This window comes from Eretmochelys imbricata, chromosome 20 (genome assembly GCF_965152235.1).
Source record: "Eretmochelys imbricata isolate rEreImb1 chromosome 20, rEreImb1.hap1, whole genome shotgun sequence".
Taxonomy (NCBI): Eukaryota; Metazoa; Chordata; order Testudines; family Cheloniidae; genus Eretmochelys; species Eretmochelys imbricata.
Genome location: NC_135591.1, coordinates 17,382,621 through 17,401,643, shown reverse-complemented (window position 1 = coordinate 17,401,643; position 19,023 = coordinate 17,382,621). Strand labels below are relative to the sequence as shown.

General features: G+C 60.9%; 1 protein-coding gene across 1 annotated transcript in view; it reads right to left on the bottom strand.

The window, feature by feature from the left end:
* Nucleotides 1–14,917, bottom strand: part of PKN1 (protein kinase N1) — a 49,339-nt gene extending 34,422 nt beyond the window's left edge. Inside the window, exon 1 of the mRNA XM_077838603.1 lies at nucleotides 14,540–14,917. Coding sequence (XP_077694729.1) covers nucleotides 14,540–14,560 — 21 coding nt within the window. The 5' untranslated portion in view covers nucleotides 14,561–14,917. The remainder of the gene's footprint in view (nucleotides 1–14,539) is intronic.
* Between the last annotated feature and the right edge of the window lie 4,106 nt (nucleotides 14,918–19,023).

The window sequence follows — 19,023 nt, the reverse complement described above, 5'->3', positions numbered from 1 at the left end:
GCCAGTCCTGGGAGCTGCAGGCATCCTGCCCGCTGCCCTCCCTCAATCACCAGCGCCGGCCAAGGCTAACCTGATCATTTCTCAAGGCCCTTTTCATTAAGGGGCTGCTGCCAAGACAGAAATCGAGTCAGTGCAAGGGCCGAGAAGCTCTGGGAGAGGTAGGGGCCGTGTATGTATGTGTGTGGGGGGGGGTCCCCCTCCCTACAGGCTGGAATGGATCCATGGGAATCCAGACTCCAGCAGGGGGAGGCCTGGGGCTCCAAGGCTGGAATAACTGACTCCAGAGTCTTGGCTGGGTGTGTGTCCCCCCCCCGCCAAGTTCTGGGGACCTGTCTGGGTCTCCCTGCCTCAGGAAAGGGTCAACTGGGGCATGCAGGTCTGTCTGAGGCATCACCCTGGCCCTCAGCCCCAGAGCATACGGGTGCCTCACAACCTGTGATGTTTATCCTCCGACACCCCCCCCGAGGCAAGGCTTTTATCCCCCTTGTACAGATGGGGGAAACTGAGGCACAGAGCAGCTGGCTCACCCAAGGAGTTTGTGGCAGAGGGACTTGAACCCAGATCTCCCATATCCCAGGGTAGTGCCTGAATCATTGGGCCAATGTCTCCATAGGAGGGGATTGCCCCTGATCCATTGTAAATCAAATTGGTCCCCCCACCGCATGGTGATGCGCTGACCCTGGTTTCCCCTCTCTCTTCCAGGCTCACCTGGGCCAGCGGTGTCTCATTGCGGGGGAGAGGAGGGGTCTGTGCAGTGCCCAGCGCGACGGGAGCCCCGATCTCAGACTGCGGGGGAGGAGAGGGGTCTGTGCAGCGCCTGGCACGAGGGGGCCCTTGATCTCACTCTGGGAGGGAGGGGAGGGGAGGGGTCTATGCAGCATCCATCACCACGGGAGCCCCCATCTCACTCTGGGGGGGAGGGGCCTGTGCAGGGGAGGGGTCTGTGCAGCGCCTGGCACGAGGGGGCCCTTGATCTCAGTTTGGGGGGAGGGGAGGGGAGAGGTCTGTGCAGTGCCCAGTGCAACGGGGGCCCCGATCTCAGTCTGGGGGGGAGGGGAGGAGTCTGTGCAGTGCCCAGAGTGACAGGCCCCAATCTCTGTGGGGGTCTCTATACGCTACCGTAATACACCTAATAACACTAGAATGCTAGGAGCAACTTCTTTAAGCCAGAGCCCTGGTTCAGCGGTGCCTTCTTAACAAAACCTTGGAGCAAAGGATTCTGGGATGGCACTGAGGAAGTCTGGTGGAGAGCATTGGCCTGGGGCCAGGGCGACCTGGGTTTGAGTCCCTGCCTCCCTGTGCAGCTTTGGCCAAGTCACTTCCTTGCTCTGTGCCTCAGTTTCCCCATCTGTACAGGGGCTCTAGGCTGTGCAGCTCCGTCTGCTGCAGCGGAAGGCACCCAGATACTCTGGCAAGAGCTAAACCCTAGCGTCGGCCCCTCCTTTGGAGAGCCAGCACGTGGGGAGCAAAGGATTGTGGGATGGAACAGGACAGAGAGCGGAGTCTTGGTGCAGGGGCTCCCCCAAGGGAAGCGGGGGCAGACGGAGGCAGCTCTCCACCTGGGCGCTGGCTCAGCAACGCCCGCCCCACCCCCAATGCTGACAGCCCCTGGCTCCTGGAGCGGCTGGCCCTGACCCTGGGGGAAGCACAGCCTAGTGGGGATTTTCATACCGGGGTTTGGCATCCTCAGGGACCGCTGTAGGACCGAGGTGAGCACCGTCCCCCCACTCTGGCTTAGATCCCCCCTCTTTTCCAGCCCCCATCAGCCAGGCACCATCCCACCTGTCTGCGTGGCTTTGGGCGACGAGTCCCACCCCTGGGCTGGAGCATTGGGACAGGGACTCTGGTCGCTGGGCCGCACCCCAGTACCTCTGATGGGATGGGCGCAGTTAACTGTGCAATCCCAGTGGGAGGTGGCAGCTGCTAAATCTATCATATGGATGGGAAGGAAACTGAGGCACCAAGGTGAAGTGGCTTATTATTGGACATCACTGCCCGCCCCGAGCTGGGGTAGAACCCAGGAGTCCTGGCCCCCAGGTTCTCCCACTCTAACCACTAGTCCCCACTCCCCACCCAGAAGTGGGGATAGGACCCAGCCATCCTGGCTCCCAGCACCCCCCTGCCCTGCTCTAACCACTAGTCCCCACTGCATGCCCACTCTACAGCCTCCACTTTGCCTGTGCTCTAACCCGTACGACTCTCTATGGCCCAGGGACCCCCCCGGACGCTGCAGACCCCGAACTCCGGAGCAGCTGGGAGGGAGGAGTGGGGCATGTGACTCCCATGGCACTGGGTCAGCAGCGGGGCGGGGAGCAGGCAGAGAGTTCTGAATGACCAACGTGGGAACCGGCCTTGGGGCCTGGCCAGCATCTGCTGGGGCCTGGCACTTGGGCGGAGCCACTGTGCTGAGCCGGCACCCGGAGCCTCTTAACCCCTTCCCTTCCGCCTTGTCTGGTGTGGGTGGCGCCAGGCCTGGCTCGCTGGGCCGGGAGGTGGGGGCTGAGTTTCCTCCTGTGTTAGAGGGGGAAACTGAGGCACAGAGTGGTGGGGACGAGACCTGCCTTGGATGGGATAAGAACTGGGAGCCTTGTGCTCTTCTCTGGGCCGCTGCCCATGCGCTGTGGGGCACCGCTAGGCTGGGAGATGAGGCTGCACCTCCAAACTCAGAATAGGAGTGTCCCCCCCCCACCCCAAGTCTGTGCCCTAGGCTGCCCGCTTAGTGCCCTGACCCCGGCTAACCGCTCACCCCCATTGCGTGCCCCAGCCAGGAAAGGGCTCGCTCCTGGGGGGCCACAGGGGGACTGCCCGCCCCACCCAACTAGCCCAGGGGAGCAGAGCTCAGACACAGCCCCCCTAACCCAGGTGCTCAGGAAGGAGGAGGCTGATCCCAGGCGCTGGGGAGGTGCAGCTCCCCACCCCTGGGGATGCACCTGCCCCTGGAAGGCAGCCTCTTCTGGGGTGGGGCAGCTGGGGGCCGGGAGCAGGAAAAGGAGTCGAGCCGGGTGGGAGGCAGCCAGCCGGAGTGGAAGAACCGGCCCTGCCTGCCAGCACTCCTGTCCCCACGCTCCAGGGCTGGCCGCGGGCCGCACCCACACAGCTCCCAGGGACGGGCGGCACCCTGGCCCCGCTCGGGGCTGGGGCCTGCGCCCCTCATTTCGAGGCTGGGTGCACAAGGCCCCGGCCCCCTGCACCCCACTCCAGCCCAGCTGCCCCCCCACACCTAGCTGCCCGCCCCCCCGCCCCCAGCTCCGGTTGAATGGGAAATCCCAGGCTCGGCTGACTTAACCCTTCGCCGCCTGGATGAAGTGCCAGCAACAGAAAGCTCCGAGCAGGAAACGAGGCAGCAGCTGCAGGAGCGGAGCAGGCAGCTTGGAAGGGGACAGCGCTTTGTATCTAGGCCAGGGCAGGCCGAGAGGGGTTAGAGCGGGGTGGGGGAGCTGGGAGCCCGGACTCCTGGGTTCTCCCCGCAGCTCTGCGTGGGGAGACTTCCCAGCTCTGCCACTTCCCCTTTCCATGCCACAGCTCCTTGAGTGCCCAACCCATGGCAAGCGCCAAGCGGACCCTTGCCCCAGCGGAGGATGGGGCTCCGGTCTGCCCCATAGAGGCAGGGGTGGAAGTTGCCTGGCTGATCCTGGGTGTCACTCTCTGCCACTGGCCGGCGCTGCCCTGGGGGACGATGGGTCAAAGCCACAGGCAGGGGAGAGGGATTGGGGGGGGCCGAGGGTTAAAGCCACAGGCAGGGGGTGGGGGAGGATGAGGGGATAAAGCTGGAGGCGGGAGGATTGGGGGGGATGAGGGCTAAAAGCCGCAGGTGGGGGGGATTTGGAGGAGCTGAGGGGTTAAAGCCGCAGGCGGGGGAGGGGGATTTGGGGGGACAAGGGTTAAAGCCGCAGGCGGGGGAAGGGAATGGGGGGGACGAGGGGGTTAAAGCTGCAGGCGGGGGAAGGGGATTTGGGAGGGACGAGGGGTTAAAGCTGCAGGCGGGGGAGGGGGATTTGGGGGGACGAGGGGTTAAAGCTGCAGGCGGGGGAATTGCTGGGGGCGGGGATTTGCTCAGGGTAAATCCAGAGTGGAAAAAACAGTTGGAAAACAGACAGATCTGGAGCCAGGGAGCTAATCCTATAATCCCCCAGGGCTAGATGTGGGGGGCATCCCAGTGGGGTTCCCCCCCACAGCTAGTTGAGCACGACGGAAGGGGGGGACCCCAAGCTTGATCCCAGAGCAGGGAGACGGGGTGGGAGGAGGAGCAGCTCCCTGGGCCCCCAGGACCCATTATGGGGTGGGGGGCAGCCAGACCCAAAGAGGCTACTGTAGACGGTACTGGGCAGCCTGGCAAAGGAGGAGACCTCCGGTCTCTTTGTGGGGAGGCGGTTCTCCACAGGGCACTGAGCCCAGGGCTTAGTGCCCCATAGCATGGGGGGGGCCAGGTCCAGCTGTCCACAGGCTGGGTTACATGTGCAGCCCCATGCCCCTCGCCAGCCACTCATTGGGCTGCTGCCCTGTGGGTTGGGGGCCAAGTTGGGGAGACCCCCCTGGTTAGCATCCAGCTGGGCCTTTCAGGTATAGGCCAGACTGTGGGCGCTGAGGGGGGGCCCCAGCGGCTCCCCCAGCCCAAAGTGCGTGTGCGGGGGGGCTGTTTGAGTCCCTCCCCCGGCACTGTCCTCCCTGCATGTTGGTTTCTGGCCCCAGGGTGTGCTCTCCCCGAGTGACGAAGGGTAGATTGCATCCTGCAGGGCAGGTTGTGTGTCCCCCACACCCACCCATGGCGGCTCTGCACCTGGGTCATGGGAAGGGGGGCAGCAGGACCTGCTGGGGGGTCACAGCTCTGATCAGGCAGCCAATCACCCTGCCCATGGCATCTGTGGGTGCGCCCCAGCGTGCCCAGAGCAGCAGGATCACTGGGTAGAGCTGGCACCTTTCAGGGGCGCTGATGGGGCCCCCGAGGGCAAAAACACGCCCCCAGTCCATACAGGGCAGTGGGATTGGCTGGAGGCTGCTATCAAGGAGGATGGGCTGGATAGGGCCCACCCCCAGCAGAGCAAACTGCCCCCGACTGCACTTACGCTGGGCCTTTGGCCTTGGTGCCAGGCCCACGGTGCAGCCTGCAGTGGTGCAAACTGGCATGCCTGGCATGGAGGGGGCACGGAGGGCACTGGCCATGCCCCGCAGGTCAGGACTGAGGGGAGCCCAGGGCTGGGCTAGCAGGGGCTGCGGGTCGGGACTGAGGGGAGCCCAGGGCTGGGCTAGCAGGGGCTGCGGGTCGGGACTGAGGGGCACCGAAGAGCTAGAGGGGCGTCCAGGGCTGGGCTCGTGCCAAGAGCAGGGGCTACAGCAAGGAGCGATGGCAACACCCAGGCCTCCTGCCAGCAGCCCACCCGGCTACCCTGGCAGGTCTGAGAGCTGGGGGCCCGGGCTGGGGGAGGGGGCGCCTGGGCAGGTTTATTCAGGGGGGGCCGGAGCAAATCGTGTTAGTTAAAGGACAAAGCCTTGGGAGCGAGAGTGGTGGGAAAGTGATTGGGGGGGGTGGAAACGGGGCTGTGGGGCGCCAGCTGGGTCAGGGCGGGAGGAAGGATCCTGCCCCTCCCTCCCATGCTGGCTGCACTGCGGCTCGGGGGCTAAGCCTGGCCGTGACTCTGCAGATCACGGCCTGGAAGCAAGAGGCCAGACTCAAAATGCTAGAGCTGCACTTGGAATCAGAGGTGCTGGAACTAGGGGTGCTGGGGGGCTGCAGAACCCCCTGGCTTGAAGTGATGATAACAACCCCAATCCATGGCTTCCGCCTCCAGCACCCCTGCTCGGCATGTCAGAACCCAGGAGTCCGGGATGGGGGGATGAAGAATGCTCTGCAGAACCCAGGAGTCCTGGCCGGGGGGGAGGTTTGAACACTTCCTTCCAACACTCAGATTCCACAAGGATCTTACACAGCCAGGGTAGTTGGGCCCCCCAGGAGACACCCCCATTAGGATGCAGCCCCCCTCTGCCCTGCTATGCAAGAGGCTGGGGCGCCCTGGCCCAGGGGGACACTGGAGGAGGTCAACCAGCACCCCGCTTTGACAGCACGTCGCCCCCAGCAGGTAGGAAGGGCCCACAGCTGCAGAAGCGGCTGAGCAATCGGGGGAGGCGGAGCTGGGCCAAGGCGGGAGAGGAACAGGGCTGCCCCGGGCTGGGGGTGCTTTCCCAGGACTGACCAGGGAGCCCCAAGCTAGGAAAGCAGGAAGTGCCAAGCACCTGCCCCTTTGGGGGACCCAGGTAGTGCTGAGAAGGCCAAAAACTCTGGTGAGACTCAAATCAGTGCCGGGAAACGAGACGCCAAACTGTGGGGGTGGGGGGGGGTGGATCTTACAGAGATCCCCCTCCCCTCACTCCTTGGCCACCCCAGAGCCAGGGTCTTGGCCTGGTCTTGCTTTGCACATGCCCTCAGATTGCTAGGGGTCTCCAGGTCAATTCTCCATATCCCAGGTCCCCAGTGCTCCAGGCACCCTGCTGCCCCAGCCTTGCCTCAATTTCCCCTATGAGCAGACCAAGGAGAGCAAGTGTCCGGAGGGGAGAGAGGCAGAGGCTGTAAGGACCCGATCTTGGTGGTGGGGAGCCCCTGGGCTCGATTCCCTGGTGGCTCATGGGGCCAGTTACACTTCTGGTGTGAAATGCAACCACGCCAGGTCCAACCTCTGCCCTGGCGGCACTGAGGGGCAGGGGAGAAGGCCCGGAAGCCCCTCCGCAAGGCAGGCAGAGCTGAGGGTCAGCAGGGGGCCAGCGGAGGGACTGGCAGAGGCATTGCCCCTCCTTTGGGGAAGCAGCCCCATCTTTAGCGCCCCCTGCATTGCATCCCGACTGCAAGAGCCACCCCGATCTAGCTGGGCCTCACCCTGTCCCTGGCAAGCTAGCATCCCCTTTAGCGTGATCCTTGACTGGCACGTTAAGCCCTCCCCCACACACATACTCCTGAGCCAGAACAGGACAGATTGGATTTTCTCACGCTCCAACAGGCTGAGACACAGGGTGCCTGGCTCTGCCACTGCCCTGCTGGGTGACTGTGGGCAAGTCGCTTCGCCCTGCATGCCTCAGTTTCCCCTCCCACCATGGGTCTATTGAGAACAGAAGCTCTCTGAGGCAGGACGTCTGTGCTTCTCTAGGTCTAAGTGCTGCCATAACCCCACCAATTAGCAACCTCTCTCCAGGTAATTACCCCCCCAAATCACTGAGGGATTCTGGGATGACCTCCAATGTATTAAAAATAGAAATTCCTCCCCACCCCCACGGCCCCATTTCGCAGCCTGTCAGAGAACGAGCTGGAGTTGTTAACGACAGTGTTTTGATTTTGCTGGTCTCCAGGAAGAAGGGAAGTTTGATCACAGAGCCGAGGGTTTATCTGCAGCCCCGATCACCGTGGGCTGAGCCCCAGTCTCCTAGCGGCGAGGGGTTCCGTCGTCTGGGACCACCTCCCCCAGTCTCCTCGTGGCAGGCAGTTCCATCGGCTCCTACGATAGCTCCACTGTGGGCTGGGGCCAGTCCCATGGGACCGGGGGGGATCTGAGCATCAGGTCTGCGGCCTTGAACGGGACCTGGCCTAGAGCCAGCCTGGAGCACGACAACAGCCAAAGCCTCCCCGGGTCACCGTGCCCAGCTCTGGGGCCAAGGGCCGGGGCATGGACTCATGGCCAGTGGGCACCCTTGCTGCCAGAGCCATCCAAGGCTCCAGGTGCCCCCAGGCGGCTGGGTGCCAACACCCTGGCCAGCACGGCTTTGCAGCTGCAGCAGTTCAGCCTGGCTGGGGCTAGAAGATGGGGGGGGGTGTTTAAAGGGACAGCAGCACCCACAAGGAAGTTAAAGGGCCGGGGAGGCCCCCTTGGCGGGAGAAAGACAGGCAGTGCCGTGTCCTCAGCCAGGCTGGGCTGATCATGTCCCAACTCCAGGCAGGAGTTTGGGTTTCGCAGAATTCAGTTACAAAAAAAGGGGGTGGGGGGGGAAGGACTGTCATATTTACATAGGACCTACCGACAAACAAAGCACCCGATTCTGCCCTCGTTCCCTGCAGCCAGCGGGGAAGCGCCATTTGACAGCAGCACAGACAAGAGCAAGAGTCAGGCCCCAGGTGTGCCACGCTCCCTGTGCCCCTCCCTGGCAGGAGCGGGGGACGAGGCAGTCCACGGAGAGGCTGAGTTGGTGGCACGTGGCAGAGAGGGAACAAACAGCCGCGCTCAGAAGCGCCACTGCGAGCAACGGTGCTGGGCAGTGCTGGGCCCAGGGCCAGCGGGAAACACGCCTGGCGGTGCCATGGCTGGCGTGGAACAGAACCCAGGAGTCCCAGCCTGGTGCTACTGGACTAAGCCATTTGCTGCTGCTTGACCCACTGCGGGTTCGAGCTGGTTTCCACCCTCTGCAGGTTCCGAGAGGAGCCCACCAGTGGTAGACCTGGTCTCTGGTATCTGTGGGGTCTGCTGCCCCCAGGCGCCGTACATAGACTCTCCTGCCCTATGCCCGACTCGTGCCAGGAGCTGCCACTGCTGCTGCCCGCCCAGGGCCTGCTCCGGGCGCTTCCCCGGTGGTGCTGAAAGCGCCGCGCCAGTCTCCGCCCTGTGCTGCCCTTCCCCAGAGCAAAGCCCCACCGCTGGGACGGGCACCAAGAGCCACCTGAGATGCAGCCACCAATGGATTAGGGCTGGGGTTTCCACACAGCCCAAGGGAGTTAGGCACACCCCAATCCCATGGAGTCTCCTCTAGCCAGGCACCCCATAGCCGTCAATGGATTATCTCCGCCCACCCAAGAGGGAGGGATCTGCTGTCACCCCCATGTACAGAGGGGGAAACTGAGGCAGGAAGGGGCAAATTAAGCAACACGCCACACAGGGAGGCAGATCTGGGAAATCAAACCGCAGCATCCCAAGCCCCAGTTGGCTGCCCTGCCCCCTTGGATTCTCCCTCCGCCCCCCCCAGCCTGGCATCCCCCCGCCAGGCTAGCAGAGCTCAGTTCTGTTTCCTTGCTGACTCTGGACAGGTCCTGGGTTCCAGCAGGGGGTAGTGCCCCCCTCCCCGCACTTTGCCAGGCACAGAGCTCCTCGCTGGTTGGGGGAAGCTGGCAGCTGTTCTCAGGAGCTGGAAGAGAAGTGCCAGGTGGTGGTGGTGGGGGGCAAACGGATCTGATCTAACGACCACCCACTATACAGCTAGTGCTTCACAGCCCCCCCACGGGCCATGCAGCCATAGAGGGAGGGCCAGAGAGCGAGGTTGGACTCGGGGGGTGGATACAGCCTCGGCACCCTGGGGTGGGGTTCAGGGACTCTGTGCCAAGTGAAGTCAGTGGGAACGTAACCGCCAGCCGCCCTCCCCGCTGTGGGGAGCGGAGAGCCGAGCCTCACACCCCGGCAGACAGGAGCGTTGGATCGACTGCATTAACTCGGCCTGTCAATTATTCATGTGCAGACAAAGACACCGCGATTCCTTCCCGCCCCCCTGTATTAACCAGACATGGCCTCCCCTCTCACCGGCCATCCCCCAGCACCGCCCGCCTCGCAGCGCCAGTACCCCGTGATCGCCGGCCCCCAGCTCCCGTGCGGCGCAGGGAAACCCATCACCTCGCGGCTCCCCAAAGAGGGGGAGACTGCGCCAGCCAGCCAGGACCACTGCCCAGACACGCCCGCCGCTCTAGTCGGGGCCTCACGCCATGCCCGGCGCAGCCGGGAGCAGACACAGCAGGAGCCGGAGGGGCGGGGGGCAGCTTAAAAAAAAAAAAAAAAAATCACCTGACCCTGACCAAGCGAGGATTTGTAGATTTCGAGGCCAGATGAGAATGACCATCGAGTCTGACCCCCCCAGCCCACAGCACAGAGATAGGGAGGGTGGACCCAGGAGATCTGCATTCAATTCCCAGCGCTGACATGGACTCCCCATGGCACCTCACTCAATTGCTGCGTGACTCAGTTTCCCTCATGCCATAAAATGGGGATGAGATGAATCCTCCCTTTATCAGTTTAGACCAGGAGCTCTCTGGGGCAGGGATTGCCTGTGCAAAGCCTGCACAATGTCCCCCGCACCCTGATCTGGGCCGGGGGCCCCTGCAGCACCGGGCACAGCCAGCGCCTCCCCAATGTGGGTTGGGGGCGCGTACAGCACCTGGCACAGCCAGCACCTCCTTGATCTCGGCCGGGGGCGCGTACAGCACCTGGCACAGCCGGCACCTCCCCGATCAGGGCCGGGGGCGCGTACAGCTCCTGGCACAGCCGGCACCTCCCCGATCAGGGCCGGGGGCGCGTACAGCTCCTGGCACAGCCGGCACCTCCCCGATCAGGGCCGGGGGCGCGTACAGCTCCTGGCACAGCCGGCACCTCCCCGATCAGGGCCGGGGGCGCGTACAGCTCCTGGCACAGCCGGCACCTCCCCGATCAGGGCCGGGGGCGCGTACAGCTCCTGGCACAGCCGGCACCTCCCCGATCAGGGCCGGGGGCGCGTACAGCACCTGGCACAGCCGGTACCTCCCCGATCAGGGCCGGGGGCGCGTACAGCACCTGGCACAGCCGGCACCTCCCCAATCTGGGCCAGGGGCCCATGCAGCTGTTTCCAGTATACAAAACAAACACAGGCCACAGAATTTCCCCCAGCCCTTTCTGCAGTGGGGGGCGCTATTCCCACCCTTCCTCATGGGGCCGCTAGAGCCACCTGGGTCTCTTAGGATGACGTCCTGCCTCATCTTATTGATGCCGAGTGACAGAGGATCCAACCCGGCCCAGCCTGGCTGCTCAGATCCCCCAGCTCAGTCTGGCTGGGCCCTTGGGCACGGTGGGGAGTCCCCTTCCCCTGCAGTATGGGGCTAGGGCAATGTGAGTCCTGAAACGCATTGGTTGGAAAGTGACTGGGCTCAGTCCTGAGGGAATGTAACGGCCTGGGCTCCCCCGCAGGTCGGCCTGGAGATCCCTGCTGGCCTCGGACACCAGGACATTCACCGCCCGCCCTACGGAGACGTATCCCAGTCTGAATTTGCCGGCACATCAGCCCCCGGATGACGGCCCCTGGCCGATCTGCAGCTCTTAGAAGGCCCAGGATCTCACCAGTGCTTCGCTGGGGACTTGCAGAAGCCCTGGGCTTTGGCTGGCCGCTGCTCCCAGCCCGTGGCTCCTTGCTGCTGCAAACCCTCCTCCCCTTCAGCACAGCGGGCACCGGCTTTTTGAAGTTAACAAAATTAGCCACATTATACGGGGTATTACGGTACGACCTAGGCACCCCTGTCATGGCCCAGATCCCCACTGTGCTGGGCGCTGTGCATTATTTATTAAGTGTATTACGTTAGCACCCAGGAGCCCCAGTCATTGTACAGTGCCGAGCATAACGGGGTCCTTGTCAACGACTGGGGCTCCGAGGTGCTACCGTAACACACTTAATAATAACGTACAGCGCCGAGCACAACGGGGTCCTTGCCAGACCCATAACACAGCTCTTTGGGGCAAGACCCCGCTCTGACAATCTACACAGACAGGAGCCAGCAAATGTGGGCAGACAGGGGTGAGCACAAGGAAACAATGAGACAGCGATAGCCTTCTGGGTCAAGTTACTTATGCAGCACAGGGACTGGTGCCATTAACAAAACTCTGGCTCATTAGAAGCCCAGGAATATTTTACAAAGCTCTTTCACTCTCTCTGCTATCGAGGCTGACTGTTTGCCTCCTGCCTCTCTCTGCTCGGACTATTATATATATATATATATGAAGTCCCTTTTCAGTTTTGCTCATTGTCAATTTCGTTTTTGGGTTCTCCTTGGGTGCAAGTGGCTAATCTGGTCTTTAAATGAGGGAGATCTCTCTACTGCCTCTGGGTTTTGTTACAACACCCGAGACCCTGCTGGTTGCAGAACGGTGATCCTGGAATGGGCCCCATGCGGACTGACCCCCTCAGGGCTCTGTGAAGGCCCAGGAGATTGTCGGTGGTTTGGGGCCAGGCTGGAACAGCCAGCTTCCCTTTAAAGGTTAGGTTCAACACTGCAAAGGACTTTGTTTGTCTTTACGTTTTACCGAAACTGCTCAGAGAAACGCTTGCTATTTGGATTACATTTTCGGCTCAAGGTCCCATTGTCGGGATCCAGGTTTTTGCTTCCCAAACACAACAGCATGAGAGCCAGGTATTATGGAATCAAAAGTGAAACTAACTAGCATGGGCCAGTGGAGGAGACCCGACTAGGAAGCAGGACTCCTGGGTTCTCTTCCCAGATCCGCTGTGTAACTTTGGGAAGCCCTCTGTGCCTCAGTTTCCCCACCTGTAAATTGGGGAATAATGAGATCCACAGAAGAGCTGGGTAACAGATTTATTATTCAGTCCTTTAGAAAATGCAAACGAGAGCAAAACCGGGCCAGAGCATCTCTTCCAGTCCCGTCAGCCAGGCAAAGGAAAGGGCTGCCAGTTCTGGATCAATATAACAGCTTGAATAATTGACAGGCTGCTAACAGGGCAGGGAAGGAAGGGTTTTTTAGCCTACTGATTTTTAGCCTGACAGCGATCTTTTAAACAGGCAGCCGAGGATGACCATGGCCAGGCAGGGGCCGGAGGCAGGCTCCGGAGCCATCTTGGCCAACACACCTGCGGTTGAACCAGGGACCTCCCGAGCTAACAGCAGCAGTTGCTGCAGCTTGAGCTAGAGCACCAGGGCTCCCCTGGAGCACACCCTTGCTGGTGGGGTTTACAAAGGTCCGTGCACACACAGCTGTGGCCTGGGCCCTTCTCCCCATGGCCGGTTCCTGAGCCAGAGCCACAAACGGCACATCCCCCAGCACGGCAGAGTTCTCACTCAGCTGGGCCCCGCGGGCACAAGCGGGAAGCGAGCGAAACCACAACAACCGGGGATGTTCCCAGGGGACGCGCCAGCGCGTGTCATGCCACGGAGCAACCGCTGGGGAAGTGATTGTAGGAGCGTCCGCCCCATCCCCCCATCAGTGCAGGATCAGGGCCCCTAGAGGGGAGGGTGCCCTATGGGGCGACGCAGCATCTGACCCATCCCCGACCCAGCTAGCACAGAACCAGGAGCTCCCGACAGGGAAGAGAGCAATGCCCCATCTGTCGCCTAGCATGGGATGGGGCACCCTATAGGGGAAGGTGACCCTATAGGGGATGGGGGGACTAATCCATTCCCCCGGCTAGTGCACGAGCAGGCACCCCATAGGGAAGAGTGATCCTATAGGGGACGGAGCATCAAACCCATCCTTCTCCCAGCTAGTGCAGGATCCAATCCCCTATAGGGAATTGTGACCCTATAAGGGCTGGTGCGTCTGACCTCCGTACCCTCCCCAGCTAGTGCAGGATCAGGGCCGCCAGAGGGGATTTCACCTCGGTCTCTGTCACTCAGGTAAACACACATCCCAGCAGCGCAGAGGGCTGAATTCTGTTCTCACTTACAGCAGGGCTGGCCGGGGGTAACGGAGCAGGATCTGAACCAGGGCCGACGAGTCCAGATTTACACCTGCGGGGTCAGTGCCCTTAGAGGTTCAGCTGTTGCAAACAGGGGTTCAGTGATAGGGAAAGGGAGCAGGTGCACTGGGAATCTGGAAATACCGCGGGGGGTGGAAATAAAAGAAACCCGCATCTCATTCAGGGGATGGTCACACACGCAGTGCTCTCTAGGGCCAGATCTCACAGCACCCACTCTTCAGCTGCATCAGGTTTTGCACCTGTCTCCTTTGTGGCCATGCCCAGGGTGGGGAGGCTGCGAGAGCCGGGGGGTTGTCATACAGTCAGGTTCTGGGTCTGGATTCTCCAAACTGACCCGTACCAGAATGGGGGGAGGGATGGGAAGAGAGGCAGAAGTTCCAGTGTCTGGATGGGCAAGGCCTGGCAGGGGGGCACAGGGACTTCAGAGAGATGCAAGGCAGATGGCACTGAACTTGTAAGTTGAAATATGTGTGTAAGCGACACGGCCCAGCTGGCCAGGGAAGGCCTGTAGCTCCCTCCCCCACCCCCATCTTCCTCCCCCAGGCCAGACGCCAGCAGCGTTTCTCTGGCTTTACACAGATGGCGAGAGCAGAACCTGGCCCAGCCGGGGGCCTGCATGTCCCACCTGCATCATGGGGGTTGCCCCACACTCCCCTTCCACCATGGTGGGGGGGCAGCTGGGCATATCCCAGATGTGCAGGGGGGCCCCACAGGAATAGGCCCCACCCCCCTGCATGTCCCAGATGTGCAGGGGCGATAGGAGGTTCAACACCCTCTCGTGCAGGCTCCAGATGTGCAAGTGGCTCCAAACCCCCCCTACAGTGACGCTGGAACAATTTGTATAGCGGGGGTGCTGAGAGCCCTTGAACAAAACCGTAAACCTTTTATACGATGAAAACCACTTCAGGCCACTGGGTGCTCCCCCCCCCCAGCACCCCTGTCTCCTATGCATGTTCCACCTCCCCCCTTGCAGAACCCAGATGGGGAGGGTCCAACCGCCCTCCCATTAGAGATCCCATATATGCAATGGCTCAAATCCCACCCCACCCCTCCCCTTGGCAGGTCCCAGACATGTTGGAGGGGCTGCCCCCTGGCGGCTGGGGACGAACTGCCCGCCGGCCACCGCTCTTACCTGAACGGGGTCGTTGGCCATCTCTGCCCCTCGCCTCCGCACAAGCCACCGCGGCTGCTTCTTCCTCCTCCTCCTCTTGGGAAGGCTGCCGCTGCCGCTGTTCTCCAAGGGGGCCCCCCGTCACACCCGCCCCTCCATCCTCCTCCCCCACTCCGGGCTGCGGGGCGTGCACCGTGCGCGGAGCCCTCGCTGCAAGCCCCCAGCCCCGCCCGGCGGGGCAGGCGGGGACCAAGGAAGAGCGAGGAGCTCCCGGGGAACGTTCGAGCCGGGGCGGCTCGCGCCGGGGCTGCTCCCGGGGAACGTTCGAGCCGGGGCGGCTCGCGCCGCGGCAGCTCCCGGGGAACGTTCGATCCGGGCGGCTCGCGCTGCAGCCGCCGACCCCCCGCCCCCAGCGCGCCCTGCTGTGTCCCTCCCTCTCTGGGTCCCTAACTTGCCGGGCTGGTCACATGACCAGGGTGGAGGGTGGGGGAACTGGGAGGAGGCCGCTGGCTGCAGCAGGCGGCTAATGGGGGCGGGATCCCGAGGCCGGAGACTGCGGGGATTGCAGCTGCCGCCCGGGGTCCCTTCCCTTCCTCTGCAGATTAAGGGATTAGCAGCTCAGGCCCGGGAGAGCCCGAGCCGTCCCCCGCCGTGGCGGCATCGCCCGGGCTGCCTGCAGAAGGAGTCCGTCCGCCCCGCGCCAAGGGGTTGCACCGAGAGCCGTTGCATGTCCTTATGAATGCGGGGGTGGTTCTTGGGGTGAGGAGGGGACGGTGTATTGCATTGGCCCTCCCCTCCCCCACCGCAGCTGCTTCCATTGCACCGTGCCCCACAGCTGCTCTTTCCAGAGTGATGCTGCACTGACCCCAGATCGGCTTCCTTTGCGCTGCCCAGCCCCCTCCCCAGAGCCCTGCCTATGACACACAGTTGCGCAGCTCTGACTCCACCCCATAGAGGGCACCGGCGACCTGTGTCCTAGTGGAGTTAAGTCAGTGATTCTCCAGGTTTTTTTCCCTACCCGAACTGTGTACCCCACCCAGCCCCCCAGGATCTAAACCAGGAGCCCCCCCCCACTTCCCCTTTATGATGCTCTCGACTCCACTCCCCGCCCCCTCCCCTCCCAACACACACAGCAATCCAAGCCCTTGAAAGTTGAGAACTCCCGGGCTGGCTAGTTTCACTTGAAATCAAGGACAAAAGTTTGCAATTCCCACAAGAGAAGCCAGGCTAACAACTCAGCAAGTGTTCGCGCACAAATACAGCGGCTGGTTCTGTTCCAGAGCAAGCGCGGCCGCTGCCAAGTTAATGTAAATCCTTGAAATTTAGGTAAAAAAAAAAAAAAAACCAGGGAGGAGGATTAACCCAATGGAAAGAGCGAGGGGATTCAGTGCTGCGTTTGAATGAAAGGAGCTTTGTTTGCGCTCCCCATTGGGCTGGGCAGAAGCAGGGGAAACAAAAAAGGAAATTGACGAGAAAGAGAAAGTGAAACTGACCCACTGCACTTCACAGCCCACAGAGGAGGTTGGATTAACATGTAAAACAAGCGGGGGGTGGTTGTTTCATAAGAACAGCCACGCTGGGGCAGACCACGGGTCCAGCCAGACAGTAGCTTGTCTCTGATGTCTAAAAACCTTGTCTAGTATGTCTAAAAACCCGCAGCACCAAATCTTAGAGTCAACTGCTGGGGGGTGGCGGGGTGTAAAAATTTCAGCGTGGATGGTCAGGCTGAGGCATGGAGACCCCTGGCTATGGGTCTTTTATTGCAGAGGACACTGCCAGATGCTTTAGAGAGGGAATGGACAGAACAGGGTAATCTCTAGTGATCCGTCCCTGGTTCATAGAATATCAGGGTTAGAAGGGACCTCAGGAGGTCATCTAGTCCAACCCCCTGCTCAAAGTAGGACCAATCTCCAATTTTTCTCCTAGAGCCCTAAATGGCCCCCTCAAGGATTGAACTCATAACCCTGAGTTTAGTAGGCTAATACTCAAACCACTGAGCTATCCCTCCCTCCAATTGTCCAGTCCAGCTGGTTGTCCAGTCCCAGCTTCTGGCAGCTGGAGGCTTAGGGCACCCAGGGGATGGAGTTGTGTCTCTGACCACCTTGGCTAGGAGCCATTGCTGGACCTATCCTCCAGGAACGTGTCTCCTTCTTTTTTGAACCTACTTATACTTTTGGCGACGTCCCCTGGCAACGTGTTCCACAGACCCACTGTGTGTTGTGTGAAGAAGAACTTCCTTGGGTTTGTTTTAACTCGGCTGTTTATTCATTTCGTTGGTGACCCTGGTTCATGTGTTACCTGAAGGGGTCAATAACACTTCCCTAGTCACTGTCTCCGCCCCAGCCATGATTTTGCAGCCCTCTACCACATCCCACCGCAGTGGTCTCTTTTCCAAGCAGGCCAGCCCAAGTCTTTTCAATCTCTCCTCATCTGGCAGCCATTCCATCCCCCTGATCATTTTTGTTGCCCTTCTCTGTACCTTTTCCAATTCCAATAGATCTTTTTGGAGAGGGGTTCCTAGAACTGCAGACAGTATTCAAGCTGTGGGGGCACCATGAATGTATATCGAGTCCTGCTCTTCTGGGCACTGGGGAGGCCTCAGTTGGGGCTGAGGAGAAAGGAGGGGAGGGACTGATAGTCTACAAATATGTCCCAAATTGTTGTAAAGAGGGCGGTGACCAGCTGCTCTCCACGTGCACTGAATTAGGACAAACCATAATGGGTTTAATCTGCAGCAAAGGAGATTTAGGTGAGATGTTAGGAAAAGCTTCCTGGCTGTAAGGACCGTTCAGCACAGGACCAGGCAACTTCCGGAGGCCGTGGCATCCCTGTCACTGGAGGTTTTGAAGAGCAGGTTGGACGAACCCGTCAGGGATGGGCTGGGGTTATGGGCTCCTGTCTCAGTAGGGGGATGAGCTAGTGACCTCTCCAGGTGCTTTCCAGCCTGATGTGTCAATGATTTGGTGAGTGAAACGGATGAGAGCAAACAGCATAAATAGGTCGTGGGCCTGATCCTGGCAGTGTGAGCGTCCTTACCCTGCTCTCGCAATCTGTACTTCCCGAGGTGCTTTACCAGGCAGGTCAGTATCATCACCCCTGTTTTACACATGGGGAAACTGAGGCACAGAGAGGTGACGGGACTTGCCCATGTCACCCAGTGGGAGAGCCAGGAATAGCACCCAGGTCTCCAGAGTCCCAGTCCAGTGCTCCATCTGTTAGGCCAATGGGATGCCCCAGGCAGGCACACCAGAACACATCTGAAAGTGAACAAGCCTGGCCCTGTCCACTTTTTGCCATGGGCCCGGCCCCCCACCCTGCCCCCCAAGGCCCCGCCCTCCAGCCAGGCGAGAAACTGGAGCCTTGACCGGGTAACATGGGCCCAGGAAGATGTGGGGAGCCATGGACCCTCTACCCTGGGCAGGGGCCCCAGGATACGAGCACATGGGCTGGGGGCTGTTCTCAGGGCCCCCCCCCCACCCCAGGCAGGTAGAGGGGCTTGGTTCCCGGCCCAGCTCCAGCTTCCGGCTTGGCCAGGGGGCAGGGTCTCGGTGGGAAGAAGAGGGACAGGGACAGGGCCATGGAGGGGGCGGGGCTTCGTGTGCCCCCCACCTCTTTTAGGAAGAATTTGTCGCCCTTTGCCCCGGGTGCCTAATTATAAATATTTGCAGGAATGGGCCCGAAAAGACTTCAATGAGCTCTGAGGAAGCAACATGGTCTAGTGGGTAGAGTACTTGACTAGGAATTCGAAGACTAGGATTCTCTTCTCAGCTCTGCAACTAACCTGCTGGGGACCCTGGGGCTAGCCAGTTCGCTGCCCTCTGCCTCGGTTTTCCCTCCCATCCCTTGTCTTTTTCTACCGGAACTTCTCTGTGGCCAGCGCTGTCTCCCGCTATGTGTCTGTGCAGCTCCGGGCACAATGGGGCTATTGCAGTCAATTATACAGCTCCCATGACTGTTGTGTGTGAGCGCCTTACACTTTTAACATACTCCCTGGCAAAGAACTTTGTTAATGCAGAGTTCAGCCAAACTCCACCCTCTGAAAACCCAGGAATTGAGAGTTCATCCATTCCTAGATGCCAAGGCCAGGGGGAACCGTTGTGATCAACTGACCCCCTGTACAACGCAGGCCAGAAAACTTCCCCAAAGCAATTCCTTTGGAACGAGAGATCTTTAAACAAAAGTCATCTTGATCATCTAATTGCCAGTGATGGAGGATCCCCCACACCCATACAACCTTAACTCTGCCCCTGGCATGGGCCAGAATTCCCTGGCTGCTCTCCGGCTGCATTCGCTGAGCTGGGTGCAGCTGCCCTGAAGGGTGGAGCGATTAGCTGGAGCTGCTTGTCAGAGCTGTGATTGTGATATGAGGAGAGCCGGGGGGTGTCTGAGCCCCACCCCCATGCGTGAGATCAAGGGAAAGGGGCGCACATGCCGTGTGAAGGAGCCAGAAAGCCCAGCTTTGGCCCAGAGTTCTGTAAGACGCAGAGAGGCTAAGTGACTTGCAG